This window comes from Drosophila takahashii, chromosome 2R (genome assembly GCF_030179915.1).
Source record: "Drosophila takahashii strain IR98-3 E-12201 chromosome 2R, DtakHiC1v2, whole genome shotgun sequence".
Taxonomy (NCBI): Eukaryota; Metazoa; Arthropoda; class Insecta; order Diptera; family Drosophilidae; genus Drosophila; species Drosophila takahashii.
Genome location: NC_091679.1, coordinates 26,026,914 through 26,051,944, shown reverse-complemented (window position 1 = coordinate 26,051,944; position 25,031 = coordinate 26,026,914). Strand labels below are relative to the sequence as shown.

The window sequence follows — 25,031 nt, the reverse complement described above, 5'->3', positions numbered from 1 at the left end:
AAAAATCCACACAGCGTGTTTCCGATGCTTTATACATAAATAGTATATATATTCCGTATGTAGACATAAATATGCGTCATGTGTATAGCTAGTAATACGATACTAATTGCGATTCATCAATTCCATGGAATGCTTCGCCCTCAAGGTACAAAAGTTTCACATTTACAACCAATCCCTAGGCCACGTTTTACGTTCTGTTATAGTTTATGCGTCGATTAGCGGGGCTCGATCCTCGTTAGCTTCGTCTGGCTCTCCTCCTCCTCCTGGCGAGGGCGTTCTCGTCGAAGGAGCAGCGTTCCACGGTTGAACCCTTGTGCGTCCAAAAAGCATGAACAGCAGATTACCGATAAAATAAACGAAGGCGGTGAAGAAGAATACTATTCGCCATTGCGACGGATTCGTCTGGAAAAAATAAACATAATAATTTAGAAAATCATAGAAGATTAAAGATCTTACCTCATCCCAAACTATCAGTCCCACGATCAGCGGAGCCAGTATGCTCATAAAATTAGCAGCACAATTGGTAATGCCCATCAGTGTACCCGCATAGTTGGGCGACAAGTCGATGTGGTTTACATGGAAGCCCAAATAGGTGGCCGAATTGGTTGCCACCGCCGCGGTGAGCAGTCCAATGGCCAGGCGGACATTGGCCTCACCCTCGGTGATGTAGCCCAGTCCGATCAGCGCGAGCATAGGGAGCCACATTCCCAGCGTGTTGAAGAACTTCCGGGAGAAGCCCAAGGGGATAACCGTTCCCCTTTGCTTCAGTGCGTCCGACAGCCAGATGAAAACACAGGTCAGCAGGATCATGGCAAAGTAGGGCAGAGCCGATAGCGGTCCATTATTCTTGATGTCCATGCCCAGCACGTTCTTCATGAAGGTGGGAATCTCCGTAAGCAGAGTCCAGAAGCCCCAGTTGTTGGCACAGTGGGCGAGGACGAGCACCAGAAAGGGACCCGAGGTGAGGATGCTCAGCCAGGGAGTCGGCGGCCTTGGCTGTTCCTCGCGTCCCGCATCCGAGGGCCTCCTCGCCTGACCCGAGGACTCAATGTATCGCCGCTCCATTGGCGTTATCGTGGGATGTTGGGCCGGAGTGCTGGAGCAAAGATAGAGCCACACGAAGGCCCAAACGATGCCAACGCATCCGGGAATGTAGAAGGTGCTGGGCCAGCCCAGCGAGGAGGATGCAATGTAACCGCTAACGGACAGCATCACCACGGTTCCGAACTGCGAGCCTGAGTAGCTGTAGCCCACCAGGCGACCTCGCTCCTCCGCCGGTGCCCACTTCGATAGGAACGTGTGTGTCGAGGGGAAGATGACGCCCTGGCAGAGTCCCTGAACCGCCCGGAGCACCACCACCAGTTTCCAGCCACCGCTTACGGCACAAAAGGGTGTCAGCAGGGCCAGAAAGGAACAGATGAGCACGCCGTAGAATAGCATGTACTTGGCGCCATAGATGGCGGACAGATAGCCGCCGGGAATCTGGGTGACCACATAGCCCCAGAAGAAGCTGCTGAGCAGGTACGATTTGGTGCTCTCGTTCCAGTCAAATTCCTGCGAAAAACAAGTTTTATAATTGCTGATTCAGAAATTTATATTGGAGCTCTGAATGAAACGAAAGCACTCTTATCAGCTTTCCATTGAATTATTCCAAATTGTTGATTCATCCGGAGCTCCTATCGAAATACATACAGGAAAATCCGGATTGCTGGCATTGCGATCCGTCATGGCCACAATGGCCACGGAGAGATTCACCCGCAGGGAATAGGCCACCGCCAGTCCGAAGAACACCAGGATGCACTGCAGATGACGCACTCCGAACCGGGGACCTGCAAAGTGCGCAATAATTGGCGTAAGTCATCGCGGATGCGGAAACAAAGGCCAGAAGGTCATGTAACCCATCGCACGTCCTCACCCGTATTCCCGATCTGCTGGTACCCATTGCGTCCGCAACATGGCAGCCATCCAAGCACCATATTGCAGGTGCACTCTCTTCCACGTAGCCAACTTAGATGATGCGTTGGATTAGTGCGATGGGGCGGCTCGGGCTCGGAATGGGGGGAAAATACGCCTTCGCTGAGCGTCCAAACATAAACACAGCTGATGCTAAAAACAACAAAACTTGTTGTTAGGGGCGGAACTATCGAAACTATCGCTCTAACAAGTGCGACGATAGTTGGAGGCGGAGACGTGACTTAATTCAAATTTTTAAGAACTTTCCATACAAATATGGGTTGAGTAAACAATTTACACAATTTAATAAAGTAAACTACTTTTGAAAAGTTGTTTTTTTTTATACAAACATAAGCACCATCAAATATGCTCCTGTAATAAAAACTAGTGGAAATAGTTTATTATTTCCCACCACTATTCGATTGTTGCAATAGAGTTGATAGTGCGCTGCTATCGATAATTAGCCGGCGACTGGCTATCAAATTCAAATACCCCTCCAAATAAAACACCATTGATTTCGGTATACTTTGATTCTTTTGCAGCTGCGAACTGAGCTGTTTTATTCATGGCTAGTATTGTCTTCATTTTTCTTTTTTTGCCTTTTTTAGTTTCCTTTTTTCATCACAAGATTGGTTTTCGTTAATGCCTAACTTAACACTAAAACATAACAATTACTAGAGTTGGTGTTGCAGCAGCGAATTCTCTCCTCGCGGGCTCTGTCCCTATTTACACTGAACGTTTTCTCTCAAGTTGCAAGTTTAATTGGTTTGTTTGTTTGTTGTTTTTTTCTTTCTTCTTTTTGGATTATGTACATTATGGAAAATACTGCAAACAATAATAATTTACGCTGCCTTAAGACTAAGCAATTACCGTATAATATCGCTAATGGAAGCACGCGATTGTCACTAAAGTTAACTTTCAGCTGGTCTGGTCTCTGGTCTCTGATCTCTAACTAACTAACTACGCCTACGAAACTATGAAACAACAGCCCGGATGATTCTGGATGCGGTGCGGTCTCTATTTGACCTGGCCATTGGGCGCAAGGGGAGCGCCCTGCTCCGCATCCTGCTCCTTGTTGTCCCTCGGCGAGTCCCACCACTGGACCTCGGTGCGTCCGAAGATGACGAACAGAAGATTGCCCAGGAAGTAGAAGCCGGCGGCCAGCAGGAAGACTCCACGCCACTGGGTAACGCTAGTCTGTAAAGGATGAGGATATCGCATCAGTAACTACTTTTCCTAACAATTATGATCTATCAAACTTACATCATCGGTGACAATCAGTCCCACGATCAGTGGCGCCACCCCACTCATCACATTGGCCGCTCCGTTCGTGAGGCCCATCAGCGTGCCGGCGTAATTCGGGGACAGATCGATGTGGTTCACCTGGAAGCCCAGGTAGGTGGCTCCGCTGATGCCCACCGTCAGGGTAAGCAGCGTCACCGCCAACGGAGCATTATCGGTGGGCACATAGCCCAGGGCGATCAGCGAGAGCATGGGTATCCAGTGGCCGATGCTGTTGAAGATCTTCCGGTTGAAGGACAGCGACAGGCCCTCCTTCCTCTGCAGCACTTTGGACAGCCAGACAAAGAAGAAGCTCAGGAGCAGCATCGCCATGTAGGGCAGCGACGAGAGCAGCGCTCCGTTCTTGATGTCCACGTGGTAGATCTGCTTCATGTAGGTGGGGATCTGCATGAGCAGCAGCCAGTAGCCGAACATGTGGGTGCAGTGCACCACCAGGAGGGACAGGAAGGGCAGTGAGCTGAAGATGGCCTTCCAGGGCGTGGGAGCCAGCTTCTCGGCGGACTGCATCTTGCCATCGCTGCGCGAGTCCGTGATGAACTTCAGTTCCTCCGGCGAAATCAGACGGTGCTCCTCGGGCGTGCTGGCCGAGAAGAGGTACCAGAAGATCATCCACAGGAAGCCCGCAGTTCCGCCCAGATAGAAGATGCTCGGCCAGCCCAAGGGGGAATCGGCGATCAGGCCACTGGTGGCCAGCATCACCACCGTTCCGAACTGGGCGCCCGAGTAGCACAGGGTTCCCAGCATTCCTCGCTCCTCGGCCGGCGACCACTTGGCCAACAGCGCGTGCGTGGCCGGATGCACTGCACCCTGGGCCAGGCCCATTATAAATCGCATGGCCGCGAAGGGGAGCACTCCGAACTGCAGGGACAACGGCGATAGCATCGTGATAATAGCCGCTATGCCCAGTCCGTACAACAGCATGGTCTTGGCTCCGTAGCGCTGGGCGAAGTAGCCACCCGGCACCTGGGTGACTATGTAGCCAAAGAAGAAGCTAGATTGCATGTTGGCTTTATCCGAGTTGGTCAGATTGTAGTACCGCTGTAGAGGATAGGAAATTATTACAAAGTGTTCAAGGGTAGTTAAACGTTGGGAAGCACAGAGAAAAATATCAATTTTTCCATACCAAAATGGTAAGATTTCATAATAATATGGTACAAAATATGTTCGGAAATATCATTTTGATATGAACCCAGAACGGAACAAAATTAATATGAAAAAATACCCGTTTTATGACTATCATTGGTCTTTTTTTTTCTCTGTGTATGTATATTGATGGACTGTAACTATCAGTGCTAACTTCAAGTTCACAGTGAAAACCTCAGAAACCACATAGAATTATGGTATTCGGAAATAATAAACATAATTTCTGAAGGTTTTCTAGTTATCACATCAAAATACATTTTAAATCTTCAGAAGAGAAACTTACATTCGAGTTGAAGATGTCAATCTCGGAGTTGCTGGAAAGCCCGCCTGCATCGGTGGAGTTCTGGGCCAGGATGGTGCTGTTGTCCGTCATAGCCACCAGAGCCACACTGAGGTTCACCCGCCAGGCGTAGCTCATGGCGAGGCAGAAGAAGCACAGGATGCACTGCACATGCCTCACCCCGAGGAATTTCTCTGTAGGTGGAGAGATGTCGGAGGAGAAGGTTAGTGGGAATATTTTATTGGGAAGAGGGGTCTTCACATGTGGCGCTTTTTCTCCGTCTCTCTTAGCCTCTTATCGGAGCTCTCTCTCTCTGGCTGTCTCTCTCTCTATATCTCTCGCTCACTAAGCCCAAACTGGTAGCCATGTAAGTATGTGGGGCGCGTTTATTTATAAAACACTTTGACTATGTCAAAATCTTGTTCACGCACGCACATGCCAGCGGGCCAGAAAGAGATGGGTGGATCACGTATACAGATACACCCACTCGACCAAAGTTGGCTGCGAATATTGAGAATCGGGCATTGAGAGACCCGCAGCCCCGCGTTGTCTTTGTTATTGTAAAATGTCGTGTAAAATGCAGCGAGACGGTGCTGTACTATACCATGCCATAAAGTATGAGGTATAAAGTATAAGGTACATGTGGTCCACACACTACCTGTTCGAGGCGATCGCCCGATCGGCCGATCCTCACGTGACGATCTCTTGCCGGTGGCACACGGCACACCATTGCACATCGCATTTCTCACTGGTCTCTGCCTTACGCGGATTTGTTTTCGTGCATTTGGCTATTTTTAAACCCGACTTTGGCTCGCCATAAATGGCTTAGTCTTTATAAATAGGAGTGGGCCGGCGGCAAAGTGGGCGGTGGGCGGTGGGAGGGTGGTGCACATTGCAACACCGCTCCACCGCTGGCAACCTTGCAACGCGGCCTTACAAGGCACTGGGGTCTATTGAACTCCAAGCTACAGTTTGATTCCAAACCATCAATTATAACTACAGTCCGAAACCACTACAGTTTCAATTTCTTAAAGTTGTATTTCTTTTAAAATTCCTTTTTTAATCTTTTAGGAAATCACAATGGTATGTATAATAAATTATCACAACTGGCAAAAATAAAAAATTCCAGAAAACTACATTTTTGATAAAAAAAATCTACTACTGATGAAATAAAAAATCGTAGCACTACTAATACTTGTGAAACTCTTAGTTTTAACAACTCATTTAAGTTTCATAAAACAGTATAATAATAACCATCGGATGATGGTGATTCAAGCTACACGAGTTGTACTGTTTTTCCAGTAATTTCACATTTGAATTGCCGTCCGAAACCGAAACTGACGTCCGAACTTTGAGCTCTCTCTCCCACTTCCACTTCCACTTCCATTTCCTCTGCCCGGTTGAGTGGCGCTCCCTCTGTCTCTCTCTGACTCTCGGTTCCTCTCTCTTTCCCCCGCGGTCGCGCCGTCTCTTTCGCGTGTTGAACGCGATGACTCGTGGTCGTGTGAGAACGCTTTATCTGACACGTTTTTAAATTTATTTGCGCAATGTCTTCCCCCTTAGGCGTAACGCTGAGCAAATTTATGGCCAAGATATAGAACTTTTTGTCTCGAGACGGAGAGTGCCAGAAAAGAATCAGATACCCCCCCGTATACATTAAAACCTACGACCGAAATAACGATTGCAAACTAATTTTCTGCGGAATACACGACGAGCCAAATCAATCAGCATTTATGAGCCTCCATAAAGGCAGAGCTCCAGCTTGGAGTGTTTATTGGGCACCATTTATAGTATATTCGCGTATATTTTGATTGATTGCCGGTCCGGTACAGTCACCGCCAGTGCTTTGTCCGTTAGTGGGACGGACAAGCGAAGGACACACAGCACTAAGTGAGTCAAGTGTGCCGTATTGATAACCGATAGCCCGAGCCCCGATAAAACTGGAACGCCGCCGAGCTTTCCAGGCGCGGACAGAGGACCCCAGTCCCCAGGCGGCAGAGTGATAAGATAATCGCCGGTTACAGCGTCGCCTTTGCTGTTATACCACCCACCACCCACACAGCGAGACCATTATGTTTACCGTTAGAACCTAGGAAAGACAACACGGGGAGCGGCACATGCATTTGGAACGTGCAAGTGTACAGATGGCGGACTATTTTACAACTGTGAATTTGTCTTTGGGTTTACGGCTTATCAGCTGACTAAACTGGCTGCTCCCCATCCCACCCTATCCCCCAACCCCGTAATGTCGGGATCTATTTAAAGTTCTTTATTTCATTGGCGCAGAAACACTGGTGCTGCCACCACCACCACCTCTCTTCCCTTCTCGTTTTCGTTCGTTTTGTTTATTTTTATCACTCGAAAGTGCTAAAATGTGATTTTATTTTGTTTGTCAGCGTAACCGAAAAATCACAGAAAAAAAAAGCACGTAAATAAATTGAGGAAAAATTAAATTGTATCTCGGAGGATGCAGTTTTGTGCAGTGGAGGTCGTCTATAGACTGTATAGATGTATAATTATTTCTGATATTTGCGTGAACCGCTGAAGCATCGCTTCCAGTTGAGCAGCTAGGTTAAAAATGAAAACGAACAAAAAAAAAGTGATTCTACAAATGGAGCTAACTGGCGACAGAGATAGAGATCGAGATAGGAATATGGGAGTGCTGTTAGAGAACCAATTAGGCGGTTTCCGGCAACACAAGCTCGGATCAAGTCGAACGATCGCGACGCTTACATAAGACACGTGCTTCGGACGGTGGTCCAAGTGGACGTAAGGCTTGGAGAGAGATCGATCTCCAGTGGGGGTGTGTTCTACCTTGCTATTGGACTTACCGTTGGCGTATTTACCACCCGTTTTTACCATGGTCAATGCAGTTGTCATGTGTGCGGCGCGGGTTGAGTTTATATTGTATAGTGCTTTTTATGCGATTTTCTCGAAACGTTAACGTTCGCGTTTGGGTCACTGGAATTTCTCGATATCTCACACAGCGTGTTCCGGTTCCGTCATGAAGTTGCCGCACATGTGTGTAGCTGCTGCCGTTTACGCGTGTTTTCCCTTTGGTTTTCGAAACGAAACGATTACGGATCCAGAGATTCTGGGCGTAGGACTTTTCAAAACTGTGAGTTTTCTAGCGACGAGCGGGTTTTGAACGTTCTGGCGAACGACTGCGACTGCTTGAGTAACTGGCGGCGGTCGATTCTTTTATAAATATGATCGAACTCGGCCCGCCCGACCGCTCGACCAGCCGCTCTCTCACGAACACCACGAATCGTCCGGAGAGAGCGTGTGTATCGCGTGAATTCCGCTATCAGTCAAACCGAACACGCTGGCACTCACAGATACTCTTTGTGCGTGTGTGTGTGTGTGGATTTCTCTCTGGGTGAACCGGCGAACGGGAGTAAGTAAACAACACCAAGACCAGCACATGGTTATCAGTTCGGGCCAAGTGGTTACCCCGCTACCCGCTACCCGAACCTCCGATTTCTGGGTATTGTGGCTGCAGCAGGCTGTAACATTAGTCACAGATCGCTCTGCCTCTCCTACTTAAATCTCTCTCTCTTTCTCTCTCGAAATCTCTCTGTTCGGACAATCCGGTATCTTCCAGATACAAGAGCAGACCATGGGCATGAATGAAATCCTAAAGTCCTGCGGACCTGTAGGTAAACAGCTCATCCAACCCGAGATAAGGTGCCTCGAAAATCGCCGGCGAGGTTATTGTGTTCCACTGATAAGCCTGGAACAACCTCATCTCGGTTACAGTACATCTTCCAAGAACTCTCCGTGTGCTGGCTAATGACATAACCCAGCCTCGAGACGATCTATAACCGCGCTCCGGGTGATCGATGGACACCATTGATTCAATTCTATTCTCACTCGCTTGCATAAGTCACAGACCCTTTGATCAATGCAATTTTCACTTCAAGATGACACGAATTCCCCCTTCCACTTGCCTCACTTTAATTACTCCACTTGTTTATTTGGTTTCCATTTTTATTGCTTTTGTTGTTCTTCCCCGCACGGGGCTTATCAAAATATAATTGCTGAAAATGAAATGTTTAAAACAAATTATTTATGCTTATCAGCGAGCGACACTTCAGACTTTGATTTTCGACTAAGTAAATGAGCCGACCACTGGGCGATCCCCGCGCCCCGGCCCACTTCTCTCCATAGTTCGGCCAGGAAACGCTCTGCAAATTCATTCTGATTCTGACAAACACCCAAGGGACGACGGCCAGTGGGGGGAGGGGCAGGCGCAGGAGTCAGGGGCCAATGACGACAGCTGCTGGCTGATAACGCTCCACTCCCATTCCCGTATTTACAGAGAGCAAAACTTTTAGTACACCATTTTATTATGGTTTTTATGATTTATTTCTAGAAATTTTAAGGATTAAAGGCGGAAAATAACAGATCATTTCTTATTCCTAGAGTTGGATCAGTCTTTATTAATATGCATGTTCTAGTTATTTCCTAAAGAATTATCTAAATATTTAAGTTCAGTTAAGACCTAAAACTTAAAACTGCAAAAGTTTAAAAGTATTGATTCAATTTATAAAATTGAATATATGATAGGTAAAGAGCTATGAAACGATGATTGCTTATGAATATGTTCTATTTTGTTCTGAATGAACTACATTATTCTGTTTACTGATTGACTTTCATACAAACAAACATTAAAAATACTTTCAGTGCAGGACTTTTACTCATTCAATTGCTATATTTATTTGTTTTCCGTGCATTTTGTTGATGGCAAATCAATTTTGGCACATGGCAGACACGTTTCGAGGCACGTTCATTTACTGGCTGCCTGAATTGCGAATCTCGAGACATATGCACGTTATCGGCTTCCGATTTCGGAGGGCATTCGATTAGCCGGGCCCACGGGTCCCCAATCCATAACCCTCTTATCGGCACCGGATCTGCGGCTAAAGAATTAGCCATCGCCCCTAATGGGACATTTTTGGTAAGTGATTTGAGCGAATTGCGGATTTATGGCCGGCTAAAATTAGAGAATGTCGCGAAATTCCAGCGATGGCAATCTAATCGGGTGACACGCCCACTTCAAAAGGCAGGCACTGATGGATGTGATTGTTACAGCACCAGAGCTTATCGCCTGACGAATGGTAAACAGTCAGTCCGCTTGACGTCAACTATTCGGGGGATCGGGGGCTGGGGAATAGGGGATGAGGGATGAAGTCGTAGGATCGCTGGATCCGGGGGTTGGAGGAGCCCACCCACCATATGGCGCACCCCCACATGTGAGCCCTGTTCTAGACTAATTAATATGCAGCTTTTTCTTACACGAATTGTTCAAATATCGATCTCGCAGCGGAAAATTATTTACGCTGCATTACGTATACGCCAGGTGTAACCAAACAAAAACCCTCTAAACGGGCTAATTGTGATCCGGTGTTGTGTACCCATCTATATCGATGGTTCTGGCTCCTTTCCAATGCTCGTTGGGAGTTTTTTTCCACTGCTAATCACGATGTCCCCGGGACACACGGACATTGTTTGAGGCGTTGGCGCCAACAGCATTTTAATGCTCTCCGCAAATGTTGGCCTATGGAAATAAGTCTCTGTTCGCACTCTTCGGGGAGGGTATATCCCATTTTAGGGTGCAATTTGGCAGCAATAGATCTTCAAGTGCATTTAAAGATTATTTTTTAATACTCCATAGGTGCAATGCATCCTGAAACTGTTACAAACTGTATAAAAAAGGAAAATAAATTGTTTAAAATGTAATGTTCCTAATAACGATTAATATTAGATTCCTTGTATTTTTATTGTTAAATTCTTGATTAAAAACCGGCACAAATAAAGTATTTATTATAAATATTTAGTTAAAAATATTTTAAATCATTTAAAACATGAACTTTGTCCCGAGAGATCAGAATTTCAATTAAAATGTTTAATTTTAGTAAATTGTCTTAAATTTTTTTGTAATTAAACAAAATACTTTATGCCATTTTCTAATTCGGTAACAATTAGACACTGTGGTGACTCGACTAAAAAGTCGTGCGGCTCTCATAAAACCAATCAAGGTTACCTAACATCTTTAAATAGCTGAAACTTTTCTATTCCTAAAGATAGCATTAATTAATTTCGATCAATATCAGTTACCGCTGGCCAGCCAATAAATTTCAATAAGTGGAAAAGAGTATTCCAGCGTCGATCGCTCGACTTATGACCAAATTTAGATGGCTTTGCATGCAAACAAGTCGAGTTATATCGATCACAATATTGGAATTTATATTTCTGTGGCATCTAAATGTTTGGGCAAATGGCTCATTACAGCGGGGGATCAAATCGATTGGGATTGTGTGAATTCCTAAGGCATATTTGAGTTACCGACTGGCGGCGTAATTGAATTGTGTCCAATCAGCGGCAATTGTCCATTGTCCACTGCCACCCGCCAATTTCAATTAGCGTGGGTCGCTGGAAACTTTTATCGGATGTATTGGAATTGGATGTTGATCGGCGGTCTGCTGGTGGGTGTGGCGATCTGGGGGCGCGGCCCTCTATTAGCACCCCGTCTTCGGGGGCGAAGAAAGAAATGTCTGTGGGTCAGCCAGTTGGCAAACACTCAAAGACGCATATTTGCGGAAAAATTTATTCAAAATTTTATTCAATTTAATTGCAGTCGGGAAGCCTGAGAGGCGATCCCCTATAAATAGATCTTTTTCGGAGCGGTTATTTCCGCCGGAGGTGGAAAGAAATAACGATTGCCTTGAGTCACTCGACAAATCTCGCGTGGACGCAGTGCGACTGCAGAATCTAGAATCTTATCTCGCGGAAGATTTCGAGGGTTTATGGCCCAAAGGCGTATTTCACAGTTTATTGTGTAAGCCTTATCATTTTGCAGGCGACTCTGGCGAACAGTAGCTGTGATTTATCACCTGCGGCGTGACATCACGGGGCATTAGGCGATTATCTAGCGACATAGGGCTAAAACCCAGATCCAAAGATCAGGCGAAAAGTGCTCAGGATGACTGGGCAGAAATGGGCCCCAAAAGTAGCTAAAACGAGCGACACTTTGGTTGTGAAATGGAAATTAACAATTCATTATCGCTGCGGAGACAGCTGAACACTCGCTTGAATATAAATACGAATATAATTTGTTGCAAAAAACAACAAACAGCATTGGGTATTATTTGCGTTAACAGTGCAAAAATGATTAAGCGATAACCTTAAAGACAGAGACAGAGGGAGAGTGAGCGAGAGAGAGAGAGCGAGAGGGGGACAAAGAATGCGATCGCCGATCAGAGAGAAAGAGAGAGAGAAAAAGAGAATGGGGCGCCGCACTGTGCTAATTGTTTTTGCCATTTTGCAGGCCCCAATCCGAATCACTCACACACCCATAAGTCCGAGACCCCGAGAGCATTGGGGCTCTCTCGGCCGATCTTTGATCACGTTTCCCGCACACGACGAAGGCACCCGATTCCGCCGCTCGGCGCCTCGTTCACGTGTGCGCTGGCTCTCCCTCTCTTTATATTTTTATGTCGAAAACGAGTCACAAAATGAGTTTGTCATTTTTTTGCACTTTTGTGGGGGGAGTGTGGAGGGGGGCATGAAGTTGGGACCCCATGGGTGTGTGCTACCCATGATTTCACCACCGAGGAGAGAGACACTCGAGAAACTGCCGACTCACACCGAGTCGGCCGACTATCACGCATTTCTCATTCCCCATTCTGGTCGAGATTTGCACACTTTATTTTGGGCCCCGATCCCCCATCCAACCAGTTTACGGTGATGGCCAAAAACCGAGGCCAGAAGACTAACCGAAGCCCTGCACCGGGAGAGATTAACCTTCAGATATCTATTCAATAGTATTTTAATAATTCTGTAACCAAAACATTTTATTGTTTTTGATACTTTCAGGATTATTTACAAGACTTTCCTAATTATATAATTTTAACATTTTATATTATTCTTTTATTTTTTTTCACCTTATTTTTTTTGTAATTTTTGAGAATAAACAGCTCATTTCTAAACTATTTTTTCAGATAAGAAATAACAAAAGTTGTTAATTTAATAAGTAAAACATTTAAATTATGGTTCATGAAAATATCACGGGAAGTTATCAAAGTTTTAAGACGTTTAACTCTGACTTTGATCCTTTTTTTTTAACAAAATATTATATATGGCTTAACATAAATTAATTTAAAAATTAATTAATATAAATTTAAAAATATTTAAGTGTACAAAATGACTACATTTACCAAAATGACTTTTTGTACTTTCCCTCTGTGTAGGAAATTGCTTGGCCGATAGTACAAGTGGCCACGGTTCACTTTACGGTTTTATTGCGACTTGATAAGATCTCTTCAGATTTCATAAAAATAACTCCCTTTAAATGGGCATTTAATGGATTCCCTTATCACTCGGTTGCTTAAGAGCTCAAGATTTCAGAGCATGTGGTTGGGGAATGAAAATGGCTGATACACCCAGAACTCGGAACTTACCCAGCACGAGATCCAATTCGAAATGATAGTTTCACTGGGAATCGAATTTAAATTAGGTTGACTCAAATTCTCTCGCATTCCCGTCACACAACTAAAAATACTTATGTGTTTGTATAAGTCGCCGTACACATAACACTGCCTTTGTCCATATCGCGTGCTTGAGGTGGGGAAAAAAACATTTATTCAAATTCCGCTTATCAACAAGTTCGCCCCGCCACTGAAATGCCACCGATCCCCCCACACCAGCCGTCTTATCCCTCGATTTCCATTTGCCCGCCGAGTTCGAAGCTATAAAATGTGCACGGCACTCTTCATAGCATGTGAGAGATACGCTCGAAACGGGGATTAAATGATTGCAAAATTGATTTGCCAGCTTGTCTTAGTTTTGTGATACAACTTTATGTGATGGCGGAGCCCAGCGTTAAGTTTTCGGTTCAAATCTGCGTTATTTGCTACGTCAGCAGGGCCTCAGATAGGTGCTGTTGGCCACAATACATTTTGGCTGGATTTGTAGCTAATCGGATCGCATTTCCAAAACTCCAAATACACGTTCCTAGGGATACAACATTTTGAACCAGGGTGATCACCCAAAACTACCTTGGTAGCCTCTACATGTATTATACATGTATTCTTCATCCAAACAAACATAAAGTTTACTTGACACACAAATTACATTCTACATGGAGATCTTTGTTTTTTAAAGCATACTTTTTAAAACAATGATCGTCGCCATTCATAAATAAGGAAATCTATAAATACTTCACATTTTACACCTTACAGACAAGTTTTCTACTACACACATCAACCATTTTAAATTAGTTATGGTCACTGAACCAATCATGACATTCTCAAGTCATTGAAATCAAATCTTTTACCCTTGTGGAGGGAGTAATGAATTCATTCGGAGTTTGCAACTTATAGTATAAAGTATATTCTTGATCGGATCACTAGACGAGTTCAGTATTTCAGTTTTTAAGCTTACTACGTCTTATTTCTATTGCAGGTAGTAAATCCAAATTTAACATTATTGTATTATTATAGGAATGATCTGCAAGGGTAAATAAACTCCGGCTGGCCGTAGTTCGCTACCTTGGAATTGCCTAAAAAAAGAAAACTAAGAACGAAATAATCGTTAATAATTCGTAATTAAAAAGTACTACGTAATCCCTTGTTTTCTGATAAATATAAGAAAATCTAGAGCTCTTTTCCCGCAGTCAATTTAAAACTTTTAATAATAATCGCATTTATCTGGCCTTCAAATAGCGACCGGTTCCCACCCACATTAAATCGCCACACCGTGTGGGAATCAAACATTGTTGTGGCTTTCTTTGCACATGTTGCTCATGCATGTTTTATTATTTTTTTTCGCATGGTTGATCTTATCAATTAGTCTTTAACAACTAGAACTTAAGACGAGGGGAATGCAAATACGATGTAGTCACAGTTAACAAATACAATTTACAAATATACACGGCCAATGCGAGAATGCATTGTGCCCGGCTGCAGTTAGGATTGATGGTTTGGATTTGGAGGAGAACGGAACTAGCTGACTAGCGGTTTCTGAACCCATTTCTCTAAACTCAAGACCCTCCGTACGTCTAGTGCTGCGACTCCACCTGGGGCGTGGAGTTGCGACGAGGCTTCGCCGGAGGATCGTTCCAGGGCTGCACATTCGCCTTGCCGAAGATCACGTACAGAGTGTTGCCCACCAGGTAGAATCCGGCGGCGATGAAGAACACAACACGCCACTGCTCGGGATCGTGCTGGAAAGCAGATGAAAAAGTACATATTAGTAAGGAAACTGGATAATACAAGTATTTTAAGACACCTAAAAAAGATATCGGAATTTAAAAATCTAAATTATTTTTGTCTTTTCTCAGAATTTAACTATAGGTTCTAATAATTAGCATATTATATCTTAAAGACAATGTATATCTTAAATTCATTTTCTTTGTCTGCTAAACTAGAATTTTTGAAAATTATTTGAAGATTGTATAAAGTATTTGGAATTTAATTATCTCAAGAAAATTAGAAAATAATTAATTCAGTTCTTTCATGATCTCCAAATTTTATCCTTTAATGATCCTATAATATTTCAAACTCACCTCATTTGTGACAATGAATCCCACGATCAGCGGGGCGATGATGCTCATGATGTTGGCCACTCCGTTGGTGATGCCCATGAGGATTCCGGCGAAATTGGGCGACAGATCGATGTGGTTCATGTTGTAGCCGAGGTAGGTGGCTCCGTTCATGCCCACGGTGAAGCAGAGCAGCACCACGGCCAGCTCCGACTGATCGGTGTCCACGTAGCCCAGGCAAATCAGGGTGATCATGGGGATCCAGAGACCAATCGAGTTGAAGAGCTTCCTGCTCGTCACAGTGGTAATGCAGTTGCGGTTGTTCAGCTGCGCCGAGATCGTGGAGAAGACGAAGGACATGACGAACATGCAGACGTAGGGCAGCGAGGAGAGCAGGGCATTCGACTTGATGTCCTTGCCCAGGACGTTCTTCATGTAGCTGGGGATCTCGGTGAGGAGGGTCCAGAAGCCCCAGTTGTGGACGGAGTGGGCCACGATCAGGACGAGGAAGGCGGGCGAGGTGAAGAAGCTCAGCCAGGGCGTCGGCAGCTGCTCCTTGGGCAGCTCCTGGGCACTGCTCACCTCGCTGGCCTGCGACATCTCGATCAGCTTCTTCTCCTCCGCCGAGATGCTCTTGCACTCCGCCGGCGATCCTGCGCCAAAGAAGAAGTACACCACCGACCACACGCAACCGATTCCGCCGGAGATGTAGAAGATGCTGGGCCAGCCAATGGGCGAGGCTGCAATCACTCCGCTGGTGGCCAGCATGATGATCGTTCCGAACTGGTTGCCCGAGTAGGCACACGTTCCCAGGGTGGCCCGCTCCCTGGGCGGCGCCCAGTGGGACAGGATGGTGTGGGTCGAGGGGAAGACCACTCCCTGGCACAGACCCTCGATCACTCGCAGGGCGCAGACCAGCTGCCAGCCTCCGATCCTGGCGCAAAGGGGTGTCAGGACGTTCAGGACCGAGCAGATGGACAGGCCGGTGAGGATCATCACCTTGCCGCCGTATTTGCGGGCCAACGCACCCGCTGGCACCTGGGTGACCACATAGCCCCAGAAGAAGCTGCTCAGCAGCAGGGATTTCGTCTTCTCCGACCAATCGTACTCCTGAAAATTAGGTAATAAAATAAATTTAGTTTTTTTGGAATTTCAAATTAAATAGTGAAATTATTTGCGTTAAAGGAAATACAACTTTATCTAAAAATAAGATTTTTTAGGGTTTATTAAATTATAATTATATTGTATTAAGTTTCTTATTTGGAATACCAAATTTGTATTGCATTTAAACAAATTTTTGATTACTATAAAAAAATTGAAATATAAATTACTTAGCAAAGACTTTCTTTTAGATAACCATTTTAATCATTTTTAAAATATTTAGTAAATCAAAGGGGTATTTATTTTTACAGCAAATACTTACAGGAAAATTGGGATTCACGGAGGCGGCATCGGTCATGGCCACCACGGCCACGGAGAGGTTCACTCGGAGGGCATAGGCCACCGTGAGGGCGAAGAAGAGTAGGAAGACCTGCAGGTGACGCACGCCCAAGCCGGAATCTAAAAGCAATCAGAACGTAATCGATTAGGTAGGGTTGGGTAATCTGACTCGCGAACTGATCTTCAGGCCAATCAATGGGCAGTCAGCCATCGATTAGCTATGCTTATCAGCTATCAGGCGCACTATCAGAGGTATATATATGTAACTAAAGTGGGGCTGTGTCTGTAGGTCGCCTGTAGGTCGCTGGTGGCCAAGATTCGGAATTTCCTTTTGCGTTTTTTTTTGTTCAGAGGCAAAAGATCCGACAGCGGGCCCCCAGCGAAATAGATTTATGACGGACAACGTACTACCTCTGGCGCTTCTTTCTCCCACTTTAGCCGTAATTTACGCCCAAATTTATCATCCCTTATCAGCCAGACAAGCGGTGGAGACGTAATTACTTGCCTTTCTATTTGCATTTGGGGGGCAGCTTCTGTTTCTGGTTTCTGGATTTCGAGAAAAAATTCCATTCATAGATATGGCGCCGAATTGTCGGCCACACTTCAGCGCAGATGTCTGCGACTCCCAGCACCCCCTTCATTTGACCCCTTCAGCCTTGATTTTAGTTAGATATGAATCTATATCTGTATGTAGGGGCTAATGTTCGGTGTTTGTTTAATCTCGAGTGTTCTGACAGAGATTAAGTGGCTGTGAGTGGGCCATAAAATGCCAGTTACAACGGCTTTACACCAAGGGCTTTAGTGGGCCCGTAAAGTCCTGAATCACACCCCTTTTTACTTTTATATGGATTCACTGAAAACGGGGGCTCGTCTTTTATGGATATTCTCTCTTATCATCGCTGATAAGAGCTTCAAAGCAATTTGGTGACAGCTAATTTTGGTCTTGATCTTGCAAGATCTTGGGAAGAAGCTGTGGTTATTTTGGGAATATCTTGAGGTTCTAAATGGTTTTTGAGATTTTTTTCAAGGTAAAATATTTGTTTGAAAATTATTGCACTTTATTTCAGAGTAACTACAAATCCTATTCATACACTGAGAAAACAAACAAAAAATCATATTTTAAGGGGAGTGACCTAAATGATTACAGTGATTTATATTTTAATTTAATTTTTTTTAAATTTAATTATCTTATTTTATATCCTCATTTTTTGTTAACATTTTTGTTAACTTTAGTTTTCTAGATTTTTTGGGGGATATATTTATATATTTTGGCCAACTCTTTGGTCCTAAAAACTTAACTTCTTTAAGCACTCATATATTGAACTTTTTTGAGAACTTTCGAAAACGTGTTTTAATTCGTATTTGATAAAATTTTCCCCTAATACCTTCGTTAGTTTTATAAATGGACTCTTAAGCTTTATAGAACACCTTAAGACAGGACCCACCTTCATCCTCAAAACGACGATTCTTCACAGTGGTAACCATAGTTTTAACTGGGTTAATTAGCTCTTCGTTGAAAAGTGTGGGATTTCACAGCCAGGCACTACCGTTCGGCTTGGAGCCTGTTCACTAACTGATGGCTTCTTGGCAGAGCATCCGCAGGTGGTTTACGCAAATAGTCAGATCACCTAACCAGCATCGCCCGGTAGTTGTGGTGGTGCATGGGGTACACGTATCTGTACATAGAGCTACAGCCCGAGGCGTATCTGTATCTGTATCTGGACCTGTGACGTTAACTGTCGCTGTGATTTGTTGGCAGTGTAAAAGCGCGTGGCAGTTGCTCGTTCCCCCCAGTTGCACCGCCACCCCCTGAAGCTTCAACCCATTTTCGACCCCTGGGGGTGGGCTTATCTCCAGCTTTTGATGTAACCAATTCAGGCGTTATGAATGCACTAATTCAAAAACTATGATCACTTGGCCAAGGCGTGCTACTATAGTAGACTCCTATCACTGATCTGAAATTATCTGAAATTTATAGCCCACCGATTTTCAAATCGTTTTCCGTTAGCTTTGAACTTGAAAGCAGCAGGTGGAAATTGGATCGTATTACCAAAGCTTTTCATTCAATCGCAAAGCTCAAGCCCCAAAAAGCTAGCCTAGCCCCCCAAAGCTGCAATGTTATTGTTTACTACCCAGAGCTATAAAGTCTACAAAGAACTAGATCCAAACTTCAAAGCTCTTTTTAACCACAAGTCACGCAATTATAGATGTAATTACCAGCTGGCACCTAATGGTATTACGAATTTGAATTTGAATTGATTTCAGTTTCTCACAATGAATGAATTTCAGTTAGACCTCTGGACACGCTTCTGGGGTAAATCCATGACAGCTTAAGAAGGGGTATTATTGCCGCTATCATGGCTGATAAGGATATGGCCAATTTGGCAGGTGGAAACTCCACGGCGAAGACGTTAAGACCAACGACTTTCAAATGTCCAGGCACTTCAGTTTCACATTGAGCAGATAGCGAGCGCCACTCGATGACATTTTTGATAGGCCGCGATGATAGGTGGGTGTTGGCCAGGGGACACTGGCCGTCAAGTGGCTGATGTATCCGACATGGGTGTCACAACCTGCTCCAGACAAGGCCCAGTCACTTGGCCACCTTGTGCCGCTCAACGGATGGATGGACGGCTGATAAGCCGGCTCTTTGGCCGAGTTTTGTGACCAGTATCAGTATCAGCCGAACGCACAAAAACTAGCAGAGCGGGTTTCTCTAAACGATAAAGCCACCCACAACACACGAATAAAAACGATAACGTTTTTACAAATATCTGGTTTTTAAAGAATGTTATTCTAATAAGTGGATAAAGTGTTTAATGGCTTTTGGCTTGACGTCAAATAAAAATAAAACGTTATAGTATAGAAACAGATTTTATATTTGAATGAATTTAATTTGTATATTTTAAATTAATTAATTATAATTATTTAATATTTTTTATTATATTTTTCCTCTGTAGTTTGTGGCCTATCAGCTCCATAACCTTCAGTTCTACCTGTGATTTGTGACCCGACTTGCGGTGTCAGCCTCGTCTCGCTTAGCTTTTTTTGCGTTATTTATCGGGCGCCATGGCGCCTGCCTTGTTAATTTGAATATTTAGTGAAATTATTTAAATATACAATTACAAATAATCAAAACTTCAATGTTTATTTTGAGCGCACTTGTGTAATTTATGCTCTGACGGAAGAGTTCCCGCATTTTGTCAAGTGCTAATGAATTTGCATGCAGGCCACTTGGCGCCCGGTAATTGCACGCAGCTCTAAATAAAGATTTGCGATTTATTAGTGATATAAACACGAATGCAAATGTGAATATGTATTTAGCAGAGGTTTTATCCCTAAAATATCCAAATATCCGAGTAACCACAAAACCAAATATCCACTTATACAAATCCACTTCCCCCTCGACTTCAACCAAGTGGTTGTTGTTCCGTTTAGTCAAAGCAGGAACATAATAGGAAATATGCGAGATTTATGTTTTCGCCATATACGCGGCCGACTCTAATTGTTCAAAGAATCGTATCTCTCAATCTCAATCTGAATCTGAATCCGTAGCCGATGTTTGCCGTTGTTTAGTCGCAGTATTTTTGCAATAGTTGCTCATTAGCCGCCGGCACTAAACTGGATTCTCCCCAGACAGCCTGTCGAGTATTGGAGCATTCTTTGTGATCCGCTGTTTTTGTTTATCTCATTTTTTATTTCGTATTCCTCATACGCCCGGTTGACTGCCACCCAAACAAAAAAAAGTTAAATGAAATGAATCGGACTGCTGTGTGTGTGCTTACTTTTGCCCTGGGTCGCGATTTGCATACGAACTTTGATGATTTATATTTGTGGGCCCGCTTCCTGTCTGTCTGTATCCGATTTATCCATTCTCCGGACAGGCCCCTTTCCCATCCCCTTCCCCTAATCCCAACTAATTCATATTTAATGGCCAGAGTCAGTTTGGCCCATAATAATTAGCCCGAACTCGATCCAGTGACTAAACCCCCATTTTGGCACCAAGAAAACACTTGTTGCAGTTGGCAAAAAAGTAATAAAATTAAGGAATAACAATAACAAAACGAAAAAGTAACCGTCACTGCCACTTAAGATTTAATCACATTTACTGAAATTAGCAACCTGCCCGCACTTGAACATTAATTGTTCAACCTAATCAAACAGCACTTCAGGTTTGGAAAACTTTCGGCTAACGATGTTTTATGTTCGATCTTTTGCGCACAAATGACAGTAATGAAAAGCTGTTCGCGTTATCACGTGAAATTGATTAACCATTATTCGATTTTTTTTCAAGCAGGAAAAGTAGAATTCTAATAAAATTCTGTAGGCAAAACACATTTTTTGATTTAGTGGTCAGTGAACTTTTATGGGCTGTTAAATAATATTGCTCATAACTTTTGAATAGTTATGGCTTCCAGAAAGGGCAATGCGTTTGGAATAGCGTAATAGCGATGATCGCTTCCCAACACCTCCAATGTCGTAACCCAGTTTTTAAACGGTTTTTTCGATATCCGCTTAATTTACGATCCCCTCGAGTGGCGACAAGTCCTATCAATTACTTAAGACCCGACTTATTGGGGTTATCTAACCGTAGCTCGTAGCTAATGTTATCGAACCGCTCCACTTACGTTTGCCCACGGCCTCATCCTCTTTGGTGGAATTCTTCGCGTCCACGCTCATGGATCCGTTTGAGCCACCGCAGCACATCAGCTTCATGTTGACTGAGTTTTAACTATATGGTATACTTTTAAATAAATATTTACTAAACAAACTCTCGGCGCTGAGAGCGTTGGCAGTGGGAGGTTGTAGGTTGTATGTATTGTTCTAGCACTTTTACGGCTGGGCCGTTCTTAATGAGGCGTGGTAATTAAATGTTGGCCAGCGATCGAGGCAAATGTCACCATATTCACAACTGTTGCAATTGCTTTCGTTACTGCCCGATTTTGGTTTGAATCGAAAGTTAATGGGTAGTACTTAAGTACCGCTCTCGCCGCCGCTGCGTTTTCAGACCGACTGAACGCTGAGTCGGCGCGGGGACTCCATTTATACTGCTGCCCGATCGATCGCCACTCAAACACGCTCGGCGCTCGCTCAGCAATACGTCACCGGAGATTCGATGAAGCTAGGTAGCCACTCCAGTGCGATTCCGGCGGACGGAGACGGAGACGGAGAAGGAGAAATTCCCCACTTGCCACTTGCCCGGTTCGTGGACAGCCATCCGTGGGGTGGTGGGCGCTCTGCCCACGGAGATATCCGCCGAATCGAATCTTATCGAAGTCATCTTTAGATTACCCGACTTGTCAGGGACGCCCGACGTCGTAGTACTACAACATACATGGGTAGTCAAGTGGGCGGACCTCGCACCCAATCAAAGGAACCTCTTGTGATGATCTTGACATAATGATATATTCTTCGGTATCAATCCCGAGGGCGATGCGAACGGCTTGCACCCCGAAAGCACCGAAATGGGCCAGTGGAAAATTTACGAAGCGCTGGGGGTCTTCACCTCAGCGAATGAATGAAACTTTTTGGTAAACAGAGATTGAATTATTGGCCGACCAGGGAAACCCCGATACCCGAGCCGAAACAGAAACTGACAAAATAAAATAAAAGAGCGCCGAGTGGCGTAGCTCTAAAACTGGTTAAGCGATCACTTGGCGTACTCGTGGATGCCACGGAACTTCAAGCTTAACGATCTATCTAACTATCTAGAGGGGTCTTTGGGAATTCCTGGCAGTGAGTGGAGTGCCGAGTGCTCTTGACATTAGGGCACTTTCACTTTCACCCGCCGTCTAAGGTTGCCCATTTAGAAATGTTCTCAGAAATGTGCAGTAGTGTTGGTTAAAATTCTTAGTTATGCATAGTTCATGCCTGGCTGCCCCAATGGAATTCGTTTCGGATCTCTCCCTCTCTCAAGCGATCTGCGATTGTGATTTCACATTGTTTTGTTTTTAGACAATAACTGGAATTTCTTGCAACTATGTACCGCGCCACGTAGATAGAGATATCTCATTGCCTCGAGACTCTCGCGTCTCTGGCTTTGGCTTAAATCGCACCTTGCCAAATTTACGGCCCCGCAAATGAAAGTTCGATCTAATGGTGCGTCAGCAGGGCAAACAAGTGCTTTAGATAGCTCCGCGACAGTTGAGGCGAAGTATCTGCCAGATACTTGGACACACGCCCGTCTCATGTCTCTCATGTCGCCGGTGGAAATGAAAACAAACTGATTATCTCGCCAGACGCTAAACAGCGGAATCGGGCATCGAACAAAATAGCCGAACGCGTGCTCCACAAGGGGTGTGCTAAACGATCTTAAATCCGCTCAAATATCGATGCCCAATTCGGTACCAGGCGGGGGGATGGATCTCCACCTAATACACCTGTCATGATGCCGCTATTTGATTTTCGAGCTCCTCAAACGAGTTGCGAGTCAATGAGAGCGAAAATAACTCGGGATCTCAAAGATGGCCGAGTCACGAATCAATTTTTTGGCCGATAAGTCAGTTTCAATACCCTCCATGGAGGTTTTAAAATAATCAAAAGGTGCGTTGTGATTTGAAACCACTTGTTAAAGTGCTTAAAAGTAGGTTCACAATCATAAGTTCTATGGACAGAGATTTGTGTCGAAATATAATAGTTCAAGTAGTGACTTTAAATCAAGTGAGATTCGATTATGATAATTGTGTAGCTACGTTAAAGTATATACAATAAAATACTTAAAGCTCTCCAATCTCTAAAAAAGAGGTACGCGAATTGTTTAGGGCACTCGTAATTTTAAAAGACCTCACAAGGTCAAGTAATTTCGAACAAAATTTAATAAATCACGTATTTTTTACTCCAATAAAATGTTATAAAAGTGTTTAAACTTTTATAAACCTATTTGATAATTTTCTGATTTCATCAATAGTTTTCTAACAAACGTAATACTGTGATCTAACTGACCTATTAAACCTTTTATCTCCCCAATTTAGTTTTTGCCAGACTGCCTTATAAATTATTAAAACCTTCAGCGGTACCGAATTAATTGTGTTGCGATAGCCGAATGTGGTTTGAGATTCCCCCCATCTCGTGCTAGGCACAAAAGGTTCCCCACAAAACCCAAGAGATACCTGTTAATAGATCCATCAGTGACTAAAATAACTCGCTGTCGGATGCAAATCGATTATTGGTTTATATAAATTAGAAAGGTCCGCCGCAGAGCAGCTCTTCCGCTGGCGAATGATGCGGCATTTTCCGATCTCCCATTTTCCGACCACCCCCAATCCGAATATCCACCCCCAAACAAGTGATCACGCTATGCTCCACTGGCAGAACCGTATGATGTCTGTGCTTTTGTTTCACTTTTTCGCTTTTCACGTGTCAGGTGGCAAAAGGGGCGGAGAATTGGCTCAAAATAATTGCCAGTCAATGCAATTACACATCCTCCGTTGGATTTTATCGCTCGGGTGTTCGGCCAATTACATTCCGTTACACATTTTTTCCAGCCCAGCGAAATGATCAGTTGTTAATGCATTTCAGATTCGAGCTATATTATATAGAGACTTTCAGCATAAGTTCCCCCCGATCTGCGATGAGTGACTCTCAAGTTCTTAATATGCAAAACGTGCTGTTTTGTTTGAACTTGGCCACAGACAAGTCGGCGTTTCGACTTTAGTTCCTCAATACTAAACTATAGCTTTAGTATTACACCCCCTCGCCGTGTCACATGGAAATTCAAGTTCAAGTGTGCGTCGCTCAATGGAAATCGAACGAACTCCCGCTAAATTGGCAAGCTTCGTTGGCCCCGCCAATAACTAAGCTAAGTACGACCGATCCGATGTTGGCCATAGTCGAGTACTCGCATTTGGCTTTTTCAGCGGCCCGTTGCGCATGTTAATAGCCCCCCGATAGCCGATTTTGGTCCGCGATTAACGCGCTCGGATGACATTGATTGGGTACTTCCACCCACTTCCACATTTGCACCATCCCCCCTCTAGAACGTGGGTATTCCCGATAGTGAGTCTTTGCGGTCTTTAAACCGAACTCATCACATATTTAATGCACCGCAAAAAATTATAATTATCAACTTTATAGAAATTCTTTATCCTTAATTTGTAATATGAATAAAAATATCCCTTCTTATATAATGTTTCCTGAGAAATGAAGCATAAACTATGATAATGATAAACCCTCATTTTTAATTATATTAATTATTCACCACTTGTTTTCTGGATGATACAGAAATTAAATCTCGCAAAGTACTTGAATGAAGTGTTCCACTTTACATATCTAAAAAAATGATGATGATGATGATCGATTCATGAATAATAAACCAATTAAAAACAAAACAAATAGTTCTTTTTAGAAATTCAGATGCTGAAAATCCGAATA

The 25,031-nt window shown here is 44.1% G+C and overlaps 3 protein-coding genes across 4 annotated transcripts; all 3 read right to left on the bottom strand.

The window, feature by feature from the left end:
• Nucleotides 1–13: 13 nt before the first annotated feature.
• MFS15 (Major Facilitator Superfamily Transporter 15) lies at nucleotides 14–2,106 on the bottom strand. The gene is made up of 4 exons (XM_017158968.3): nucleotides 1,916–2,106; nucleotides 1,693–1,829; nucleotides 457–1,554; nucleotides 14–402 (listed from the first exon to the last, which is right to left on the bottom strand). Exons 1-4 carry the CDS (start codon nucleotides 1,974–1,976, stop codon nucleotides 205–207), a joined length of 1,494 nt encoding a protein of 497 aa, XP_017014457.2. The 5' UTR covers nucleotides 1,977–2,106; the 3' UTR covers nucleotides 14–204.
• Nucleotides 2,107–2,468: 362 nt separating this feature from the next.
• MFS14 (Major Facilitator Superfamily Transporter 14) lies at nucleotides 2,469–7,871 on the bottom strand. The gene is made up of 4 exons (XM_017158994.3): nucleotides 7,510–7,871; nucleotides 4,682–4,872; nucleotides 3,217–4,293; nucleotides 2,469–3,150 (listed from the first exon to the last, which is right to left on the bottom strand). The coding sequence occupies exons 1-4, from the start codon at nucleotides 7,556–7,558 to the stop codon at nucleotides 2,971–2,973; spliced, it is 1,497 nt and encodes a 498-aa protein (XP_017014483.3). The 5' UTR covers nucleotides 7,559–7,871; the 3' UTR covers nucleotides 2,469–2,970.
• A 6,592-nt stretch (nucleotides 7,872–14,463) lies between these two features.
• On the bottom strand, nucleotides 14,464–21,667 carry LOC108069049 (putative inorganic phosphate cotransporter). Of its 2 annotated transcripts, none has more exons than XM_017158987.3 (4): nucleotides 21,290–21,667; nucleotides 16,645–16,781; nucleotides 15,246–16,331; nucleotides 14,464–14,903 (listed from the first exon to the last, which is right to left on the bottom strand). In XM_017158987.3, exons 1-4 carry the CDS (start codon nucleotides 21,375–21,377, stop codon nucleotides 14,739–14,741), a joined length of 1,476 nt encoding a protein of 491 aa, XP_017014476.2. In that variant the 5' UTR covers nucleotides 21,378–21,667; the 3' UTR covers nucleotides 14,464–14,738. The 2 variants fall into 2 exon arrangements, with proteins under 2 accessions (XP_017014476.2, XP_017014477.1); XM_017158988.3 differs by lacking the exon at nucleotides 21,290–21,667 and adding an exon at nucleotides 18,107–18,247.
• Nucleotides 21,668–25,031: the final 3,364 nt, after the last annotated feature.

Coding starts and splice junctions, on each gene's coding strand:
- MFS15 (XM_017158968.3), bottom strand. CDS start 1,976: ATGGTGCTTGGATGGCTGCCATGTTGCGGACGCAATGGGTACCAGCAG. Junction 1,830..1,915: donor CCAGCAGATCGGGAATACGG/GTGAGGACGTGC, acceptor CGCACTTTGCAG/GTCCCCGGTTCGGAGTGCGT. Junction 403..456: donor GACTGATAGTTTGGGATGAG/GTAAGATCTTTA, acceptor TATTTTTTCCAG/ACGAATCCGTCGCAATGGCG.
- LOC108069049 (XM_017158987.3), bottom strand. CDS start 21,377: ATGAAGCTGATGTGCTGCGGTGGCTCAAACGGATCCATGAGCGTGGAC. Junction 16,332..16,644: donor CCGTGAATCCCAATTTTCCT/GTAAGTATTTGC, acceptor CCTAATTTTCAG/GAGTACGATTGGTCGGAGAA. Junction 14,904..15,245: donor GATTCATTGTCACAAATGAG/GTGAGTTTGAAA, acceptor TCTGCTTTCCAG/CACGATCCCGAGCAGTGGCG.
- MFS14 (XM_017158994.3), bottom strand. CDS start 7,558: ATGACAACTGCATTGACCATGGTAAAAACGGGTGGTAAATACGCCAAC. Junction 4,873..7,509: donor GGGTGGTAAATACGCCAACG/GTAAGTCCAATA, acceptor CTCCACCTACAG/AGAAATTCCTCGGGGTGAGG. Junction 4,294..4,681: donor TTGACATCTTCAACTCGAAT/GTAAGTTTCTCT, acceptor TATCCTCTACAG/CGGTACTACAATCTGACCAA.